Consider the following 16,115-nt stretch of genomic DNA (forward strand, 5'->3'; position numbering starts at 1 on the left):
TGCTACGGGGGGTTTCCCGCCTCGGGGCTCCCCGGCTCCGCAGAGCCAGCCCCCCGCAAAGGGGAAATGTGCCGGCGCACCAGCGGTCCTCGGCGCCGTTTGGGGCGCCTGGCGGGCTCGGGGGGCGGCGGCCGGGCCGGCGGGCCGCCTGGCGGGGGAGCCCAGGGAGCCGGGCAGCGACCCCGGGCGGCGGCGGGGAGCGGGAAGGCCCGGGGCGGGGGGAAAGGTCGGATTTGCTCGGCGGAAGAAACACAGATGGCGGCGGCGCAGCGCCATTCCGGGCCCGGAGCAGGCAGCCAGCAGCCCTGTCCTCACCGCGGTCCGCCCGCCGCCGCTAAATACCCGGATGCGCCGCCCGAGCGCCAGACGCGGAGCTGGGAAAAGAGAGGCAGCGGAGGCGGTGGCAGAGCCAGGACCGCAGCCGCCGCGCGCAGAGACAGACAGGCCGACCGGCTGGCGGGGCTGAGCCACGCAGCACCGGCGCAGCGAGCTCTGCCTCCACCCGAGCCCGGTTCCCGAGCACCGGGGCTGCGAAGGCCGATCTCGAGGCTTTGCTCGGCCTCCGACGGGGGCCGGCCCTTTTGAAGGCGCCTTCTTCGGCAGCAGGACCGGGCAGCCCACCATGACCGAGAACTCCACGTCGGCCCCTGCGGCCAAGCCCAAGCGGGCCAAGGCGTCCAAGAAGTCCACGGACCACCCCAAGTACTCGGACATGATCGTGGCCGCCATCCAGGCGGAGAAGAACCGCGCGGGCTCCTCGCGCCAGTCCATCCAGAAGTACATCAAGAGCCACTACAAGGTGGGCGAGAACGCCGACTCGCAGATCAAGTTGTCCATCAAGCGCCTGGTGACCACCGGGGTCCTCAAGCAGACCAAAGGGGTGGGCGCCTCGGGGTCCTTCCGGCTGGCCAAGAGCGACGAGCCCAAGCGGTCGGTGGCCTTCAAGAAGACCAAGAAGGAAGTCAAGAAGGTGGCCGCGCCGAAGAAGGCGGCCAAGCCCAAGAAGGCAGCCGCCAAAGCCCCCAGCAAGAAGCCCAAAGCCACCCCGGTCAAGAAGGCCAAGAAGAAGGCGGCTGCCACGCCCAAGAAAACCAAAAAGCCCAAGACTGTCAAAGCCAAGCCGGTCAAGGCATCCAAGCCCAAGAAGGCCAAGCCGGTGAAGCCCAAAGCCAAGTCCAGTGCCAAGAGGGCCGGCAAGAAGAAGTGACCGGGAAGCCTTTCTCGTGGACACTCCTGCCTGTCTCCTGTTTCCTGTAAATACTTTTCCTCTCTCGTACTCCTCATCTGCGGCCCCTGGCCCCTTTCTATTCTGACTTGATGCGAGACAGAATTTGGATTCCTCAGAAATTAGGGACTAGTTCATTCTTCCTTAACCAGTCGTGCAAGGACAGCAAAAAAAAAAAAAAACCTCATCTCCGTAATGATGAGAATGTACTTCTATTTTGTTCTGTTAATTTGTTATTAATCTGCTTAGGGTTTGGGGTGGGTTCGTGTGTTTTGTTCAGGCGGGTGGTTTGTTCGCTGAGAAGGTGAATGGAGGATGGGGGGGAGTGGGGAAGGCCGCTTGTTTGGGCTAGTGGAGGGGGAGCCCAGGGATTGCAAGATTTGTAGGAATATATTTGAGACAAGTGGGTTTTCTTTAAGTTGAGCAGCCCCTGTGAGTTTCAGGACCTTGTTGGGGAGGGGAGGGGTGGCAGCAGCTGGACCGCAATTAGGGAGGTGGAATAAGCCCTCTCGGGACTCCACCTCCCAGTGGGGAGCAGAGGGGGTCCAAGTCCAGTTTCCTGCTCACTTCTGAGTCCGTCCCTGTGGCTCCCATTGTCCTAGGGAAGGAGGGGGGGGTGACAGCTGGTCTGAGAAGCTGTGGCTTCTCAGCTGGAAACTAGCCATGGGGGCGGGGGGGGTGGGGGGTCTTTGTGGCTTGGAAAGTCTCCCGTTGAGGGAGTGGAAACTTTGGGGGAAGGGTGGGGAGTCAGTCAGCCAAGTGCCTCAGTGTGCCCTGTTGAAACTTGGGTTTTTCCACACAATTGGATTGTATTCCCCGGTGTTTTGGTTCCTCCTGTACAAGAGGTGGCTTTGGTGGTCTGGTGAGTCTCCAGCCCTGCCAGCGCCACCTACACACACACGTCCCGACCTCTTTATTTCTGCGTCTTTTCTAAGTAGTGGTGGGTGGGGCGGGGCGGGGAGTGGACAGTAAGACATACTGCAGTCGACTTTTGAATTGCTAAGTAGTTTCAGAGCTGGTCTGTGTCTGCGTGTAAAGTGTACATACCTGCTTAGAGCTAGCACTTAGTTTCACACCCGGGAGCTGGGAGAAAAAACCTGTACAGTCCTTCCCATAAAGTAGGAAAACGCGCAGTTCGCGTCGTATTCCCCCCCCCCCCCTTTTGTAAAAAGTACCCCACAAGTGTTATTTGTGCCGGGGAGAATTTGCTGTCTTTGTAATTTTGAAACTTTAAAATAAAAATCTGAAAAAGGACAAAACCTGGGCGGTGTTTTTCCTCTTCTAACACTGGAGAAGGCGGAGCAATTGGGCGGGGAGTCGCCGGGGAAACCTCTGGGGGCCTTTGCACCTGAGAAAGGAGGGAGGGTCCCAAGAGCTCCCAGAAATGGGAACCTGAGGGCTTGGGGGACCGAGCGTGCCGCGGGCTGCTCCTGCCTTTGGGTCCGGAGCAACCCCTCCCGGAGGTGGGTGGATGGGCTGGGGCTGGTGGGCTGGGCCCGCCGCGTGGCCTCCCTTCCCCTCCGCCGACCGCTCGGGTCTCAACTTACAGATGAAGCCACTCTGTCCTCTGTGCATCCCGCCCGGCCCCGCCCACCTGCCCTGGGCCCGCCTTCCTGCCTCTCCGAGGGAGCCCTTCCCGCTCCGATTGGCTAGCAGGGTTCCGGCCCCCGGCTACGTAACGCGGCCCCGGGGCGCTGGGCTCCCAACCGGCCGGCGCGCTCGCGCGGGGTAGGCGAGGTGAGTGCGATGTGGGCTGTCTCCGTCCTCCGCGCCGCGCCCTCCCGGGCCCCCGGCCGCTGCGCGCACTCCGCGCTGGCCCAGCTGCGTGGCATCCTGCAGGAGGAGCTGGAAGGGATCCGCGGGGCTGGCACCTGGAAGAGCGAGCGGATCATCACGTCGCGTCAGGGGCCGCGCATCCGCGTCGACGGCGTCTCCGGAGGTAACTCCCCCTCCCGGGAGTCGTTGGACTCGGGCGGCTGTTGAGAGGGCCTTCCGAGGCTTGCGCTGAATGGAGGTCCTGCGCTCGTAGCCACTGGCCCCTGTTCCAGCTATCAGACCTACTTTACTCATGTTTAATCTGGTTAAACCCGTTTCCACGAAGGGAGGTGATTTGCCCTTGAGCCCTTGTTTGATTAAGAGGGCAGAGTGGGCCAGACCCAGCCTGGGAGAATGTGAGAAAAAAGAGACATGCCCAGCTGGGTCCCCAGCTGCTTCCAGGACGGGTGATGGGAAGGCGAAGCGAGAAACCCGGCATTTCTGGAGCTGCTGCTTTGTGCAGGCCTCTCTAAGAGCTGCACGTGGACTTCTGTAACTCTCCGCTTTACAAATGAAAAGGTTCAGAAGTGAGCTCCCCCGAAGCCCCCAGCGAGCGCAGAGCTGGGCTTTCGTCCAGGTCCTCTGGCAGTGGAGCTGGCAGGTCAGCTAATGGGCCCGAGAGGCCAACTTCCTGGCCAGTCTCAGCGAGCAAGGGGCTCATGGGCTGCTGCAGGAGTCACACCAGGAATTGGACCACCCGGTCTCCCTCTGTCTGTGCCAGTCCCAAGTGGGTACTGGTTATAAAGGCTGCCCTCTGCTCAGGAAGTAGGCATGGAATCCTTGGTGCTGTTGCACTCATTTGTAAAATGGCGGTCCCAGGAAATCCCTACCTCCCCGCACCCCCCACCCCCACAGGAAGCCTGGAGCAGGTCAAAAGATGGGAAATGAGGAGACTCCAGGTGCTCATCCCTTTCTGCCTTCCCCAGGCTGAGTGAACCTTCCTCAAGCCGCTTTTTCCTCCTCGGGTATAATTCAAGGTCCAGGTCTCAGAGGCACCCCTTGTCGCCCTGTGATTCTATATCAGGCAGCAAAGTGAACTGTGAAGTTTGAGAACCACAGTGAGCATCTGACCAAACCTTATTCATTTACCCATGAGGTAACCAAGGCTCAGATGAGGGGGTGCTGGTGTCCTCAGGGAGGGGAGGAGCCTGTGAGTTCCTCCTTGGGGTGGGGGTGGGGTGGGGGGGTGATTCAGAGCCAGAGTTTAAATTTCTCATCTTTCAAGATGCCACTCAGACTTTTTCCTGACCTCTCCTCTCCTGTAGCTGGTGGATTCAGTGCCTCCTAGGGGCCCCCAGATCCCCATCCTGGCCTATGCCCCAGAATGGATCATTGTGGTGGTTACCTCCTCAAGGGTGAATCCTGATTCATTTACTGCCTGGGTCCCCAGGACCTAGCATGGACACCTTTCCAGGCCTTTCCTTAGGGCCTTGAGCTGCTGTCTGTTTTCTGTCCCTCACTTCAGAAATCCTTAACTTCTGTGCCAACAACTACCTGGGCCTGAGCAGCCACCCCGAGGTGATCCAGGCAGGTTTGAAGAACCTGAAGGAGTTTGGAGCTGGCCTTAGTTCTGTCCGCTTCATCTGTGGGACCCAGGTATACAGTGGCTGATGTGGGAAGGGGGCGGGTAGAGTGGGGCCTTGTGCCCAGCTGTCTGCTTCCCACAGTCAGCAGGGCTGGTTTAGCCAGCTCAGCTCATCTTATCCCAGGGCTGTGGGCCACTCTCGGCCCCAGAACCATCCACTAGAAAGACTGGGTTCAGGCTTCTGTTTTGCTCTGAAGGTTTGGGCAAGAAACCACATCTCCCAGCATCTATTTTCCCACCTGCAGAACAGAGTCCACCGGTCCTACAGAAAGGAAGAATAGAAGGCAGGGATTGAGGTAGAGGGTTCTGGAGCAATTCTGCCTGTGCCCAATTCCCAGCACGACCTTTTTATTATTATTTTTTTAATCCTCACCTGAGGTTATGTTTACTGATTTTAGAGAGAGAGGAAGGGAGGTAGAAAGAGACATGGATGTGAGAAAGAAACATCGTTCGTTGCCTCCCATACACACCCAACAGGGGATTGAACCCACAACCTTAGGTACATGCCCTGACTGGGAATCGAACACGAAACTTTTTCGTGTATGGGACAACATCCAACTAATTGAACCACCCGGCGAGGGCCCAGTACCACCTTTTATTGACTCTGTTACTCTGGGCAAGTGACTTAACCTCTCTGTGTCTCAATCCTTTTATTGGTAAAATGGGGATAATAGTGCTTAATAGAATCTTTACAAATTACAGAGTTAATACATTTAAAAATGCTTAGAACAGTGCTTGACACACAGCAGTGCTCAATGAATGTTGGTTATTATTTTGTAATGTTTCAAAATAAACTTACATAGACATGAAAGTTACTGTGCTTACTATGTGTCAGGTACTGTTTTAAGAACATTACAGCCAAAACCGGTTTGGCTCAGTGGATAGAGCGTCGGCCTGCGGACTGAAAGGTCCCAGGTTCCATTCCGGTCAAGGGCATGTACCTGGGTTGCGGGCACATCCCCGGTGGGAGATGTGCAGGAGGCAGCTGATCGATGTTTCTCTCTCATTGATGTTTCTAACTCTCTATCTCTCTCCCTTCCTCTCTGTAAAAAATCAATAAAATATATTTTAAAAAAAAGAACATTACAAACATTAACTCATTAATGCTCAGAACTATCCTCAGTGATAAGTGTTGTTTTCGCCCCTGTTAAAGAGGACACTGAGGCCCAGAGAAGTGAAGTGACTTGCTTAAGGCGCTCATGGTAGGATTTTAACCCAGGTGACCTGGCTCAAGAGTCCATGCTCCTGACTACTTGTAATTATGACCTCTCCTCTCAGAAAGTTGAGGATGAAATGAATGATGGAACTCCTAAGTCAGGGCACTTTCCAACAAAATCCTGGACAGCTCTCAAATCTAAGAATTCAAGGTCCAAATGAACTTAGAGTTACTTATGTAATCCTCTTCTTTGCCATAAAGCAACCAAAAAGGTCACTCAGTTTGATATTAGCAAGACACATCTCCCTTTGCCATCAGTACCCATAATTTCACTGTCAACCCTCATTACAAAAAGAAGAGCCTACCAGGAAGGGACACCGAGCAAGTCCCTAATTCCTCCGTGAGAACCATCTGCCAGAATCCTGTTGGCTCTGAGGAACCCTTGTGGTGAAGAAAGAAGGGAAAGGCCAGGGCTGTAGGCCTTCTAGGCTGGGTGTGTTTTATGACCCTTTAAGCCTCTGTCCCCAGGACTTGTGCCATGAGACCCTGCAGGCATTAACACCTGTCTCGCTCGCTTTCTTCAGAGCATCCACAAGAATCTAGAGGCAAAGATAGCCCGCTTCCACCAGCGCGAGGATGCCATTCTTTTTCCCAGCTGTTTTGATGCCAATGCTGGCCTCTTTGAGGTGTGTAGGGGCCATGGGTGGGAGTTGGCGAGGCCTGCTAGGCTGTAGAAAGAGAGGGCAGTCAGGAGAACCTGGCAGGATGCCAGTGCCATGGCTAGAGGTTCCAGTGACCATTTCTTAGGGAGATCAGGTTAGGCAGTAGGTGCTCCAGAAAGAATCCTGAGGCTTGCAAGGAGGCAATCTTTCAGGGTATTTGGGGATAATCTACATCAGCTGGATGGCTGAGGGTGGCAGGGGCCAGGCACTCACCAAACATATTCCAGTGGCAGGGGCCCAGAGAGAGGCAGAGGGTTCCTTGCCTCCCTGCCCAAAGAAATACCCTGTTTGGCAGTGAAGTTTGGACTCGGGAATCATAGGAGAGGGAGGTGGTTGGGTGATGTTTTTGCTCCAACTGCCTTCTTCCAGGCCCTGCTGACCCAGGAGGACGCAGTCCTGTCAGATGAGCTGAACCATGCCTCCATCATCGATGGCATTCGTCTTTGCAAGGCCCACAAGTTCCGCTACCGCCACCTGGACATGGCCGATCTAGAGGCCAAGCTGAAGGAGGCTCAGGTGGGGCAAGGCCCGGGGGTTCTGGGGCCCAGGGCTGGGCTTATCTTCAAGGCCAACTTCACACTCAAAGACAGCCTGCAAAGTTTGAAACAGCCCAAATTTGCACCCAAGTCCCTCAGACCCAGAGCTTTTTTCCATTGCATCATGTCACCTTGGGTACCTTATGTGTGGCAGACTCTTAGCATAGTGGTGGGATGAACGTATGGGAAGAACTGGCCCCACCCCATGCTGCCCTCTGAAGGGGACACGGAGAGCATGCTCACTCTCAGGGCTAAGTGTGCTCCCGACTGCCCTGGAGGGGATGGGTAAGGCTCAGAGAGGCAGAGATGAGGGAGATGTTCCAGTCCCGCTATAGGAGTGCTTATGTGCCCACCTCTGTGCTGGGCACTGGGCAGAGTCAGCTCTTAGAGCCCCAAGTAGCTCAGAAGGTGAGTGGTTTGGGCCAGCTCGTGACATCAGCGGCCACCTATCCTTGCCTTCCCCTACAGAAGCATCGACTACGCCTGGTGGCCACTGATGGGGCCTTCTCCATGGACGGCGACATTGCACCCCTGAAGGAGATCTGCCAACTCGCATCTCAATATGGTGCCCTGGTCTTTGTGGACGAGTGCCATGCCACTGGCTTCCTGGGGGCCACAGGACGGTGGGCACATGTGGCACCTAAGGCCTTGGGTTGGGCTTCTAAGGGTGGGTGGGAAACCAGGAGGCCAGCCTCCAGCTCACCCCATGATTGCTGAGGGCTCAGGTGGCCAATAGTGGCAGTGGCAGTGGCAGCTTTCCTTGCAGGGGCACGGATGAGCTGCTGGGCGTGAGGGACCAGGTCACCATCATCAACTCCACACTGGGGAAGGCGCTGGGCGGAGCATCAGGTGCCTACAGGGTTGTGCCCCTGGGGTCCCCTTATCTACATGCAGGGCCCTAGAGGAGTCTCAAGGGAGGTGGGGAGGGGACACTTGGCACTGCGGACAAGAGGGCAGCATGGACTATACTCTCGGGAGGGGCTTAGTGTAGGCTCTGGCTCCTGGGCCCTGACTACCCCCACCTCTGCCCTTGTTTCTCAGGGGGCTACACGACGGGGCCTGGGCCCCTGGTGTCCCTGCTCCGGCAGCGTGCCCGGCCCTACCTCTTCTCCAATAGCCTGCCGCCTGCTATCGTTGGCTGTGCCTCCAAGGCCTTGGACATGCTCATGGAAGACAACTCCATTGTCCAGTCTATAACAGCCAAGACCCAGCGGTGCAGTGCCTGGCAGGGGTGGAAAAGGCGGGGGGAGGGGGGCGCTGAGGCCTGCCTGTGTGCTTGCCCAGCCCCTGCCGACAGGTGCTACCTCTGCTCACACCACATCCCCCGCCCGTTTCACTGGGACGCAGCTTGGTCTCTTCCTTCCATTTCCTTCCATTTCTCTGCAAATGACCCTATGTAATTCTGTCTTACATCTTATGTAATTCTGTCTTTCAGCCTCTCTTTTCGGTCTATTTCTTCCTCTGCCTGGCTCCCCGTTGGACTTTCTGACTGCACCTCTGTCCTGTTGGTCTCTGCAGACTCAGGCCCAGATCTGGGATCCTGTGCCCATCAGGAGTGGGTGTGAGTGATCCACAGTCCCCCCGTGGACCTGTCACACCCTGCTTGTGCCCACAGGTTCCGCAGTAAGATGCAGGCTGCTGGCTTCACCATCTCAGGAGTCAATCACCCCATCTGCCCGGTGATGCTGGGTGATGCCAGGCTGGCCTCTTCCATGGCGGACGACATGCTAAAGAGAGGTCAGGAGACCAGGACAACAGGACTGGCTGTGGGTCCTGAGGGAAAAGAGGGAGGAGTGAACCTCTAGACTGTGACATTCCCCTTTGTCCCCACCCTCCTACCCTTTTTGGACCAGCTGTCCAAATGTGGAAACCCAGGCCACAGGGCAATCCATGTCGAAGAGACCATGGACTGCCCCCTTGCCCTCTGTGATCCTTAGGAAGCAGGAGCTGTATGTCATGCCCCAAAGCCTGCCTGGCTCTGATGAGTCCCAGGTTGGCTCTCTCTACCTTCCAGGCATCTTTGTCATTGGGTTCAGCTACCCAGTGGTCCCCAAGGGCAAGGCCCGGATCCGGGTACAGATCTCAGCAGTGCACAGTGAGGAGGACATTGACCGCTGCGTGGAGGCCTTTGTGGAGGTGGGGCGGCTGCACGGGGCTTTGCCCTGAGCCCTCCCTCCACAGCGACGAAGGGGGCCTCTGATCATCCGCCCAGGCCAGAGGCCCTGAGCCCTGTCGGAGTCCTAGGGCCAGGCTGGGGCAAGGCTTGTGCTTGTGGCCCTGAGTGTGAAACAACCGTGGAAATTGGTTGTGATGCGTTGGTCTGCTTTATTCTCTCTGAGCAGGTTGGCCTGCTCTGTGATGGGTTGAAGAAGCAGGCAGGAGCTGGGGCTCTGCGGGGAGGCTCCTGAAAGTAGACCTCAGAGCTGAACACCTCCCCCAGATTAAGATGAGACCCAGGCGGCTGGGCTAATATAGCAGGGGCCACCATCTGGCTCAGCTGGACCCCGTGCTGCTGTAGAGGGAGCCGAGCATCAGCCCTGCAGGGCCTTTCCCACGCCCCCCCCCCCCCACTCTGCAGCCTCCAGAGTCTAGCCTTGGGCACCCCTTGTGCTTCTCCCCGTCCAAAGGACGACTCACAGCTGCCCAGATAAGAAGGCTGGACACCCAAACCCACGTTTGGACGAGAGGCTGAGGATTCAAGCCCCAAAGGAAAGAATGTGGGTCACTACTGGAGAGGCCCTGCTGCCTGGCACCCTGTGTTCTAGCTACTCTAGGCCCCATCCTCTGTGTGTGCCTCATCCCCCCACCCCCTGTCCCCGCACGACTGGATTTATGTTAACTAGGGCCTTCCAGCTCCCTCTTCTCAAGGCCTAATGGCCTGATGGTCAGCCGCCAGGGGGCGCAGCGAGCTCAGGCTCCGGCCGCTATGGCCCCGCCCCTGCAGACTCCAGGCCTTGGACTCTGGGCTGCCGCCAGGAGGCCGATTGGCTGCTGTGAAGGCCACATCCACCTTTGTCCTCCACAAGGCCTCGCAGCGTCCCTATTGGAGGTGGTACCCCCTCCCCTTCCCACAGCCCTTTCCCCTAGCCCTGCTCCATTGCCCTCCCCACTGAGCCTTATGGGCACCTGGTGCGGGCGGGGGATGGCTCCGGTCTCAGTGATTAGCCTTGGGAAGCTCTTGCGTAGTTTGCTGGGGTAGAGCAGGGAGGCTGAAAAGGCCCTTATTGACAGGAAACTAGGACAAGGTCTGTGATGCCCTGCACCCCCAGCCCTCCCCTTTCCTTGGGAATCTTGGGGTGGACTATCCCGTTGAGTTCCAGCCCAACCCTGCAGGGTCTTAACACTGGGATTCTGGAAGCCCTAACCTGTGGTCTGGAACAGCTTGAGACTGGGGTCGAGGAGCCCAGGGCACGGGGGGTGCAGCCAGGGGAAGGGGCTGCTGTGGCCACATCAGCAGCAAGAACCCTTGAATGCTGCCACCACCAGGGGAAGGCACCTGGTGCCACACGCACTGCTCCAGCAGCGAGGGTGCATAGCCTGTAGCTTGATGTGTAAGGTTTTCGCCGGCAGGCACAATACATACCTGGCAGCCACGGTCATTGTCACATCACAGTGGGTGTGCCCTACCCAGCGAAGCCAGAGCACCTGGCCCAGGTCCGCTAGCTGTTGGCTGGCTTTCCCCAATGGACAACACGAGCAGCTGTAGGGTCGTGCCATCCTGGGCCTGGCCAGTACGTGGTAACCTGGCCCACTGCCATCCAGAGGGGCCACAGGAAGCACCATGAGGAGCAGCAGCAGCTCTGGTCGCATGCTTGGGCTTGGGCAGTACTGGACACTCGCAAGAGGCTTGAGGGCCGGTCACAGATCAGCTGCACTTCTTACTGCAGGGCTGGGGGCTCGGAGGACCGCTCCCAGGGCACACAGTCCACATCCTCTGCATTGGGCACAGGGTTCAAGCTGTGGCTGCCAGGAAAAGGAGGTGGAGCAAAGGGAGGAGGGAGTGCTGGGACAGGAGGACATGCCTTCCCGCCTGCCCCAAGGCCAGGCCTTCTGTGGTCCCCTCCATCCTTCCCTCTGCGTCTACTATCAAAGCTGCTCAGCCTCACAGCTGCTGGGAGTTCCCCTAGTTTGCCAGACCCCAACCAAGGATAAGGAGTGGCCTTGTGGGCTGGGGGCCCCCACGGGGAGGTAGGACAGTGTCAGGGATCTCAGGGGCTTCCCAGGTGCAGGCATGCCAGCCAGTTAGTGAGTCCGGGCTTCTGGGAGTCGATGGGTGCATTACTTTCAATTCATAAAGCAGGGGTCCTCAAACTTTTTAAACGGGGGGCCAGTTCACTGTCCCTCAGACCGTTGAAGGGCCGGACTATCGTTTAAAAAAAAACTATGAACAAATTCCTATGCACACTGCACATATCTTATTTTGAAGTAAAAAAACAAAACGGGAACAAATACAATATTTGTATTTGCATGTGGCCTCGGGCCGTAGTCTGAGGACCCCTGTCATAAAGGGTGGCTGTGATTCTAAAACCCCAGCACACTGAGTCTAGAATCCTACAAGTCTGCCTTTCACTGATCACAAGATCCTTCGGTTCTAATTCCTTCAGTCTGCTAGCTCTGAATTCAGATTTGGAGAGTCCAGGTCTGAGTCCTAATACCTTCAGTTCAGGAGGTCTCTGCTTCCAAAAAACCGAGGATGCTCTGCGTCTGGGGTGAGAGCCATCAGGCTTTGGAGCAGCGCTTCTGAGCACTCGCAGAAACGCCAGGGGCCCGCGAGGAGCCGCTTCTGAAGAGTTCTCCGCTCCTCTGGCCTTGATGCAAGGCTTGGCTTTGTCAGCATCCCCTCATACTATTTCCACTCTCCCAGACTTCCCCCCTCCCAGCTTCTAGAAAGACTCCTCATGCGGTCCCTTGCCACCTGTCCTCTCCCTTAACTCCTTGCAGTCTGCACCTCGCCCTCTAAGTGCGGGCCTCTATCCCTTTTGGCCACGTGGTCCACTCTAAGAGGTCAGGCCAGAACCCCTTGACTGAGTCAGCCATTCACCAAGACGTTTTAACCTGTTTAGCTGTTGAGTGTAAAGAGGCTTCTAGCAGGTCACTTGTTAAATCACTCCCAATCTGTGCATCCTTTTCACTGCAGCCATAATAAGCTAATTACAAAATAAATTGGCAGGTTATAGCCCTGCTCTAGAACTTCTTGCTAATTCCCCCATTGCCCTCTGGCTAAAGCAAGACTCTCTAGGCTGGTACATAAACTCTCCAGTCTCCAGCTAGACTGAACCCCTGGACCAAGCTTAGGGAAGCTGACAGGTCTCAAGCTTCTCAGGGTCTGGGGGAGGAGTCCCACCTGAAGAATGCAGAAAAGGGGCTCATTCTGGTTTCCCAGCCTCGGACACCCCATTCAAGCCTAGGAATCCTTTCTGAACTTGGGGTGGAGCAGGGAGAGGGGAGGATGGGGAGTGGAATCCTCAGGCAGGGCCACAGGAGATGGGAATGCCAAGGATGGGCTGGGCCCTGGGCACAGAGGGGTTAACTACAAAGCGAATCGGAGAGCAAGATCAATGGGTTACTCACTGCAGAAAGGGAGCAACGCAAAGGCAGAGAGGAGCCTCGCAGAAGAGCATGCCACCTGGGGGAAATCCGGGACTGAGGAGGAGGTGGCCACTGGGCACTCTGGAGGGACTGCCCAAGTCCGGCTCAGCAGAGGAGGGGCCTTAAAGGAGAAGAGGGAGAAGTGAGAGGCAGATCTCTATCTGCAGGGAGGCACCAAGGGGCGGCCAGGAGCCAGGAGGCAGCCTCAGCCTGACTGGTTCACCCAGGATCAAGCGGGGGCCTAGTGCCCAGGATCCAGGTGGGTGTTGCACTGGGAGGGTCTTTTGCATGCTGGGGGGGGAGGGGGGGGAGTAGGGAGACATCTATTTTCTTACCTCTCCCTGCCTGTCTCCCTTGCCCTTAATTTGTCCCACCAACCTAGAGGTCCCAGGCTTCAGGGGGAATCCACAGGTAGTAGCCGATGTGGGGTGGGGCAGGGGTGAGGGTGGACACAGCTTGCACCAACGCACGTGCACATACACGCACACAGGTTTTCACAGCAGCACCTGTTACAGAGTGCTCTCATGAGCGCTCCAGCCTGGGAGTCAGTACCAGGATGGCGGCGGCCCCACATCTGCCATTCCAAGCGTGCTCTTTAGCTTCCCGTGTGCCCTCTCTGAGCCTTGACTTCCTCATGTGCAAAGCGGGGGCGGGGGCTATATATGGTGTTCCCAGCTGTGCTACTGGGGCTCTTACCAAACTGGACTCTCCACTGACAGGGATGCCACCCAGGTTTTGCTGGCCTTGACCCATGTCCAAGAGTCTTCCCTGAGCTTCAGGTGCCCCATTGAGAAGAAAGTATACCTGCTCCTGAGGCTGGAGTGCCCCTCTCCTCCCCCTCCATGTCCTCCCTCTCCCTGCCTGTGTCTTTACCTGCATCACTGGTTGGAGGTGTCCATCACCTCACCTTCACGCTCAGCACTATGGGGGTGTTCTCTAGGAAGCTGAGAAACCCACCTCAGACACCAATGTAACTGCCAGGAGCTTGCACAGTAGATCTCTGTCCCCGCACACCTCCCCCTCCCCGCAGGAGCTTCTAGCCGGGAGATCTAGCCAGGCCCAGGCTGAGGAAACTAGACCCTGGGTCAAGTGACCAGGGCTGCAGCCCCTGCCTGAGAAGTCCAGCTTCTTTTCCCCAGGTGATCATCTGCTGGAGAGATGGCTGATGCCCAGAACAGTTCGTTAGACAGCCCAGGGAGTGTGGGGGCTGTGGCCGTGCCTGTGGTCTTTGCCCTCATCTTCCTGCTGGGCACGGTGGGCAACGGGCTGGTGCTGGCCGTGCTGCTGCAGCCCGGCCCCAGCGCGTGGCAGGAGCCAGGCAGCACTACGGATCTGTTCATTCTCAACCTGGCAGTGGCCGACCTCTGCTTCATCCTGTGCTGCGTGCCTTTCCAGGCCGCCATCTACACGCTGGACGCCTGGCTCTTCGGGGCCCTTGTCTGTAAGGCTGTGCACCTGCTCATCTACCTCACCATGTACGCCAGCAGCTTCACGCTGGCCGCCGTCTCCGTGGACAGGTGTGCCTGGAACCGGGCCGGGGCCGGGTGGGGGAGGGAAGACCTGAACAGATGCTCATTGGCCTTAGGAGAGAGAATGGGGGACCCAAAAGGGACATGGAGAGAGGAAAGGAACATCCTGCCCTCCCCCGACTCCATTATGAGCTTCCCCCAAAGATCTCTGTGTCTCGTGTCCTCACCAGGTCTGGCACATGACAGGTGCTGTGTGAGTGAAATGAATGGGGAAGGATTACACGAAAGGACTCAGATATTTATTACCACCCATGCCTGGCCCGGGTGCGGTCATCCACAGCTGCTTGCACGGCTTGAAACTTGGGGTCAAATCCAGGCTCGCTCTCTAGCCAATGAGCGTGGCCAAGCCACTGTTCTCTGTACCTCCAGGCACTTCTCTAAGCGCTTTGCCCGTGAACCCCCTTAATCACCACCACTCGGGAGGCCGGTCGAGTGGTAACCCCACGGCTCCACCAACCCCCAGGTCCCCTCGCAGCGTTTCGGGGTGGGGGTGGGGGGTGAAGGGCGCGGATGCGGGCCGCCCCCCGCCCGCCGCGCTGACCCGGCGCCCACCCGCAGGTACCTGGCCGTGCGGCACCCGCTGCGCTCGCGGGCCCTGCGCACCCCGCGCCACGCGCGCGCCGCCGTGGGCCTGGTGTGGCTGCTGGCGGCGCTCTTCTCGGCGCCCTACCTCAGCTACTACGGCACCGTGCGCTACGGCGCGCTGGAGCTCTGCGTGCCCGCCTGGGAGGACGCGCGCCGCCGCGCCCTCGACGTGGCCACCTTCGCCGCCGGCTACCTGTTGCCGGTGGCCGTGGTGAGCCTGGCCTACGCGCGCACGCTGCGCTTCCTGTGGGCGGCCGTGGGGCCCGCGGGCGCGGCGGCGGAGGCGCGGCGCAGGGCCACGGGCCGCGCGGGGCGCGCCATGCTGGCGGTGGCGGCGCTGTACGCGCTCTGCTGGGGCCCGCACCACGCGCTCATCCTCTGCTTCTGGTACGGCCGCTTCGCCTTCAGCCCGGCCACCTACGCCTGCCGCCTGGCCTCGCACTGCCTCGCCTACGCCAACTCCTGCCTCAACCCGCTGGTCTACGCGCTCGCCTCCCGCCACTTCCGCGCGCGCCTCCGCCGCCTGTGGCCCTGCGGCCGCCGCCGCCGCCGCCACCGCGCCTGTTGCCCCCCGGGCTCCCGCCGCGCCCTCCGTCGCATCCGGCCGGCGTCCTCGGGCCCTGTCGGCTGCCCCGGGGACGCCCGGCCTCGGGGGAGACTGCCGGCGGGCGGTGGCTGGGGCGGAGAGCCCGGGGAGGAGGCTGCCCGAGGTGGGGAGGCTGGACCAGCCCTGACTCCCGCAGGACCGAAATAAACCTTGTCCGCCTCCATCTGCTGGGTGTCCTCTGTCTGTCACCCCCTTCCCCCAGGGCCAGAGCTGCGAGGGGAGGGGATGCGGCAAGGCCAGAAGCCCTGTGAGGAGCAGTGGCTGAGCTGGGGTCCCAGCCCAGTGGACACCCCTGGGTGGTGAAAATGGATGGATACAGCTTAGAGCACCCCCTAGACAGGCAGCCCCCAGACTGTCTGCAGGAGAGCAGGCCCTTCCCCATCCCTCCAACTCCATCAGCTGCTAAACCCTGCTCCCTCCACAGCCCTTCACCAAGCCCTTCTCCCTTCCAAGTCCAGTTCTGGGTTAATACTGGCAGCTAATGTGGCAAATACTGATTGAGCGCTTACTATGTATCTTATGCGGAGTTACATTCTTCAACCCAATTACCAAAACAGCCTTGCGGGGTCGCTATAATTTGCTCCATTTTACAGATGAAGAAATCAAGCATCAGAGGGGCCTAGTGATTTGCTTAAGGTCACATAGCTAGTGTTTGGCAGAGGTTGGATGCAGCCCCACTGCAGTCCAATTTCTCAATAGAACCTCCCCTTCTCCACCTCCAAGGCCTCTGCTCTCGGTTTCCATGGTTTCCAAGGTGTGTTTATTT

The 16,115-nt window shown here is 58.4% G+C and overlaps 3 protein-coding genes across 4 annotated transcripts; all 3 read left to right on the forward strand.

Annotated features, from left to right (window-relative positions):
* Positions 1-354: 354 nt before the first annotated feature.
* On the forward strand, positions 355-1,895 carry H1-0 (H1.0 linker histone). The gene has a single exon (XM_070411081.1). The coding sequence runs from the start codon at positions 623-625 to the stop codon at positions 1,205-1,207; it is 585 nt and encodes a 194-aa protein (XP_070267182.1). The 5' UTR covers positions 355-622; the 3' UTR covers positions 1,208-1,895.
* A 1,042-nt stretch (positions 1,896-2,937) lies between these two features.
* On the forward strand, positions 2,938-9,345 carry GCAT (glycine C-acetyltransferase). Of its 2 annotated transcripts, XM_070411082.1 has the most exons (9): positions 2,938-3,164; positions 4,506-4,636; positions 6,366-6,467; positions 6,873-7,019; positions 7,508-7,662; positions 7,806-7,888; positions 8,081-8,252; positions 8,655-8,776; positions 9,054-9,345. In XM_070411082.1, exons 1-9 carry the CDS (start codon positions 2,972-2,974, stop codon positions 9,203-9,205), a joined length of 1,257 nt encoding a protein of 418 aa, XP_070267183.1. In that variant the 5' UTR covers positions 2,938-2,971; the 3' UTR covers positions 9,206-9,345. The 2 variants fall into 2 exon arrangements, with proteins under 2 accessions (XP_070267183.1, XP_070267184.1); XM_070411083.1 differs by lacking the exon at positions 6,366-6,467.
* A 699-nt stretch (positions 9,346-10,044) lies between these two features.
* GALR3 (galanin receptor 3) lies at positions 10,045-15,497 on the forward strand. The gene is made up of 3 exons (XM_070411084.1): positions 10,045-12,887; positions 13,768-14,145; positions 14,716-15,497. Exons 2-3 carry the CDS (start codon positions 13,787-13,789, stop codon positions 15,494-15,496), a joined length of 1,140 nt encoding a protein of 379 aa, XP_070267185.1. The 5' UTR covers positions 10,045-12,887; positions 13,768-13,786; the 3' UTR covers position 15,497.
* The last annotated feature ends 618 nt before the right edge of the window (positions 15,498-16,115 follow it).

This window comes from Myotis yumanensis, unplaced genomic scaffold, assembly GCF_028538775.1.
Source record: "Myotis yumanensis isolate MYYU_CA2020_CCGP unplaced genomic scaffold, mMyoYum1.0.hap1 SCAF_3, whole genome shotgun sequence".
Taxonomy (NCBI): Eukaryota; Metazoa; Chordata; class Mammalia; order Chiroptera; family Vespertilionidae; genus Myotis; species Myotis yumanensis.

Coding starts and splice junctions, on each gene's coding strand:
- H1-0 (XM_070411081.1), top strand. CDS start 623: ATGACCGAGAACTCCACGTCGGCCCCTGCGGCCAAGCCCAAGCGGGCC.
- GCAT (XM_070411082.1), top strand. CDS start 2,972: ATGTGGGCTGTCTCCGTCCTCCGCGCCGCGCCCTCCCGGGCCCCCGGC. Junction 4,637..6,365: donor GCTTCATCTGTGGGACCCAG/GTATACAGTGGC, acceptor CGCTTTCTTCAG/AGCATCCACAAGAATCTAGA. Junction 8,253..8,654: donor ATAACAGCCAAGACCCAGCG/GTGCAGTGCCTG, acceptor TTGTGCCCACAG/GTTCCGCAGTAAGATGCAGG.
- GALR3 (XM_070411084.1), top strand. CDS start 13,787: ATGGCTGATGCCCAGAACAGTTCGTTAGACAGCCCAGGGAGTGTGGGG. Junction 14,146..14,715: donor GCCGCCGTCTCCGTGGACAG/GTGTGCCTGGAA, acceptor GCCCACCCGCAG/GTACCTGGCCGTGCGGCACC.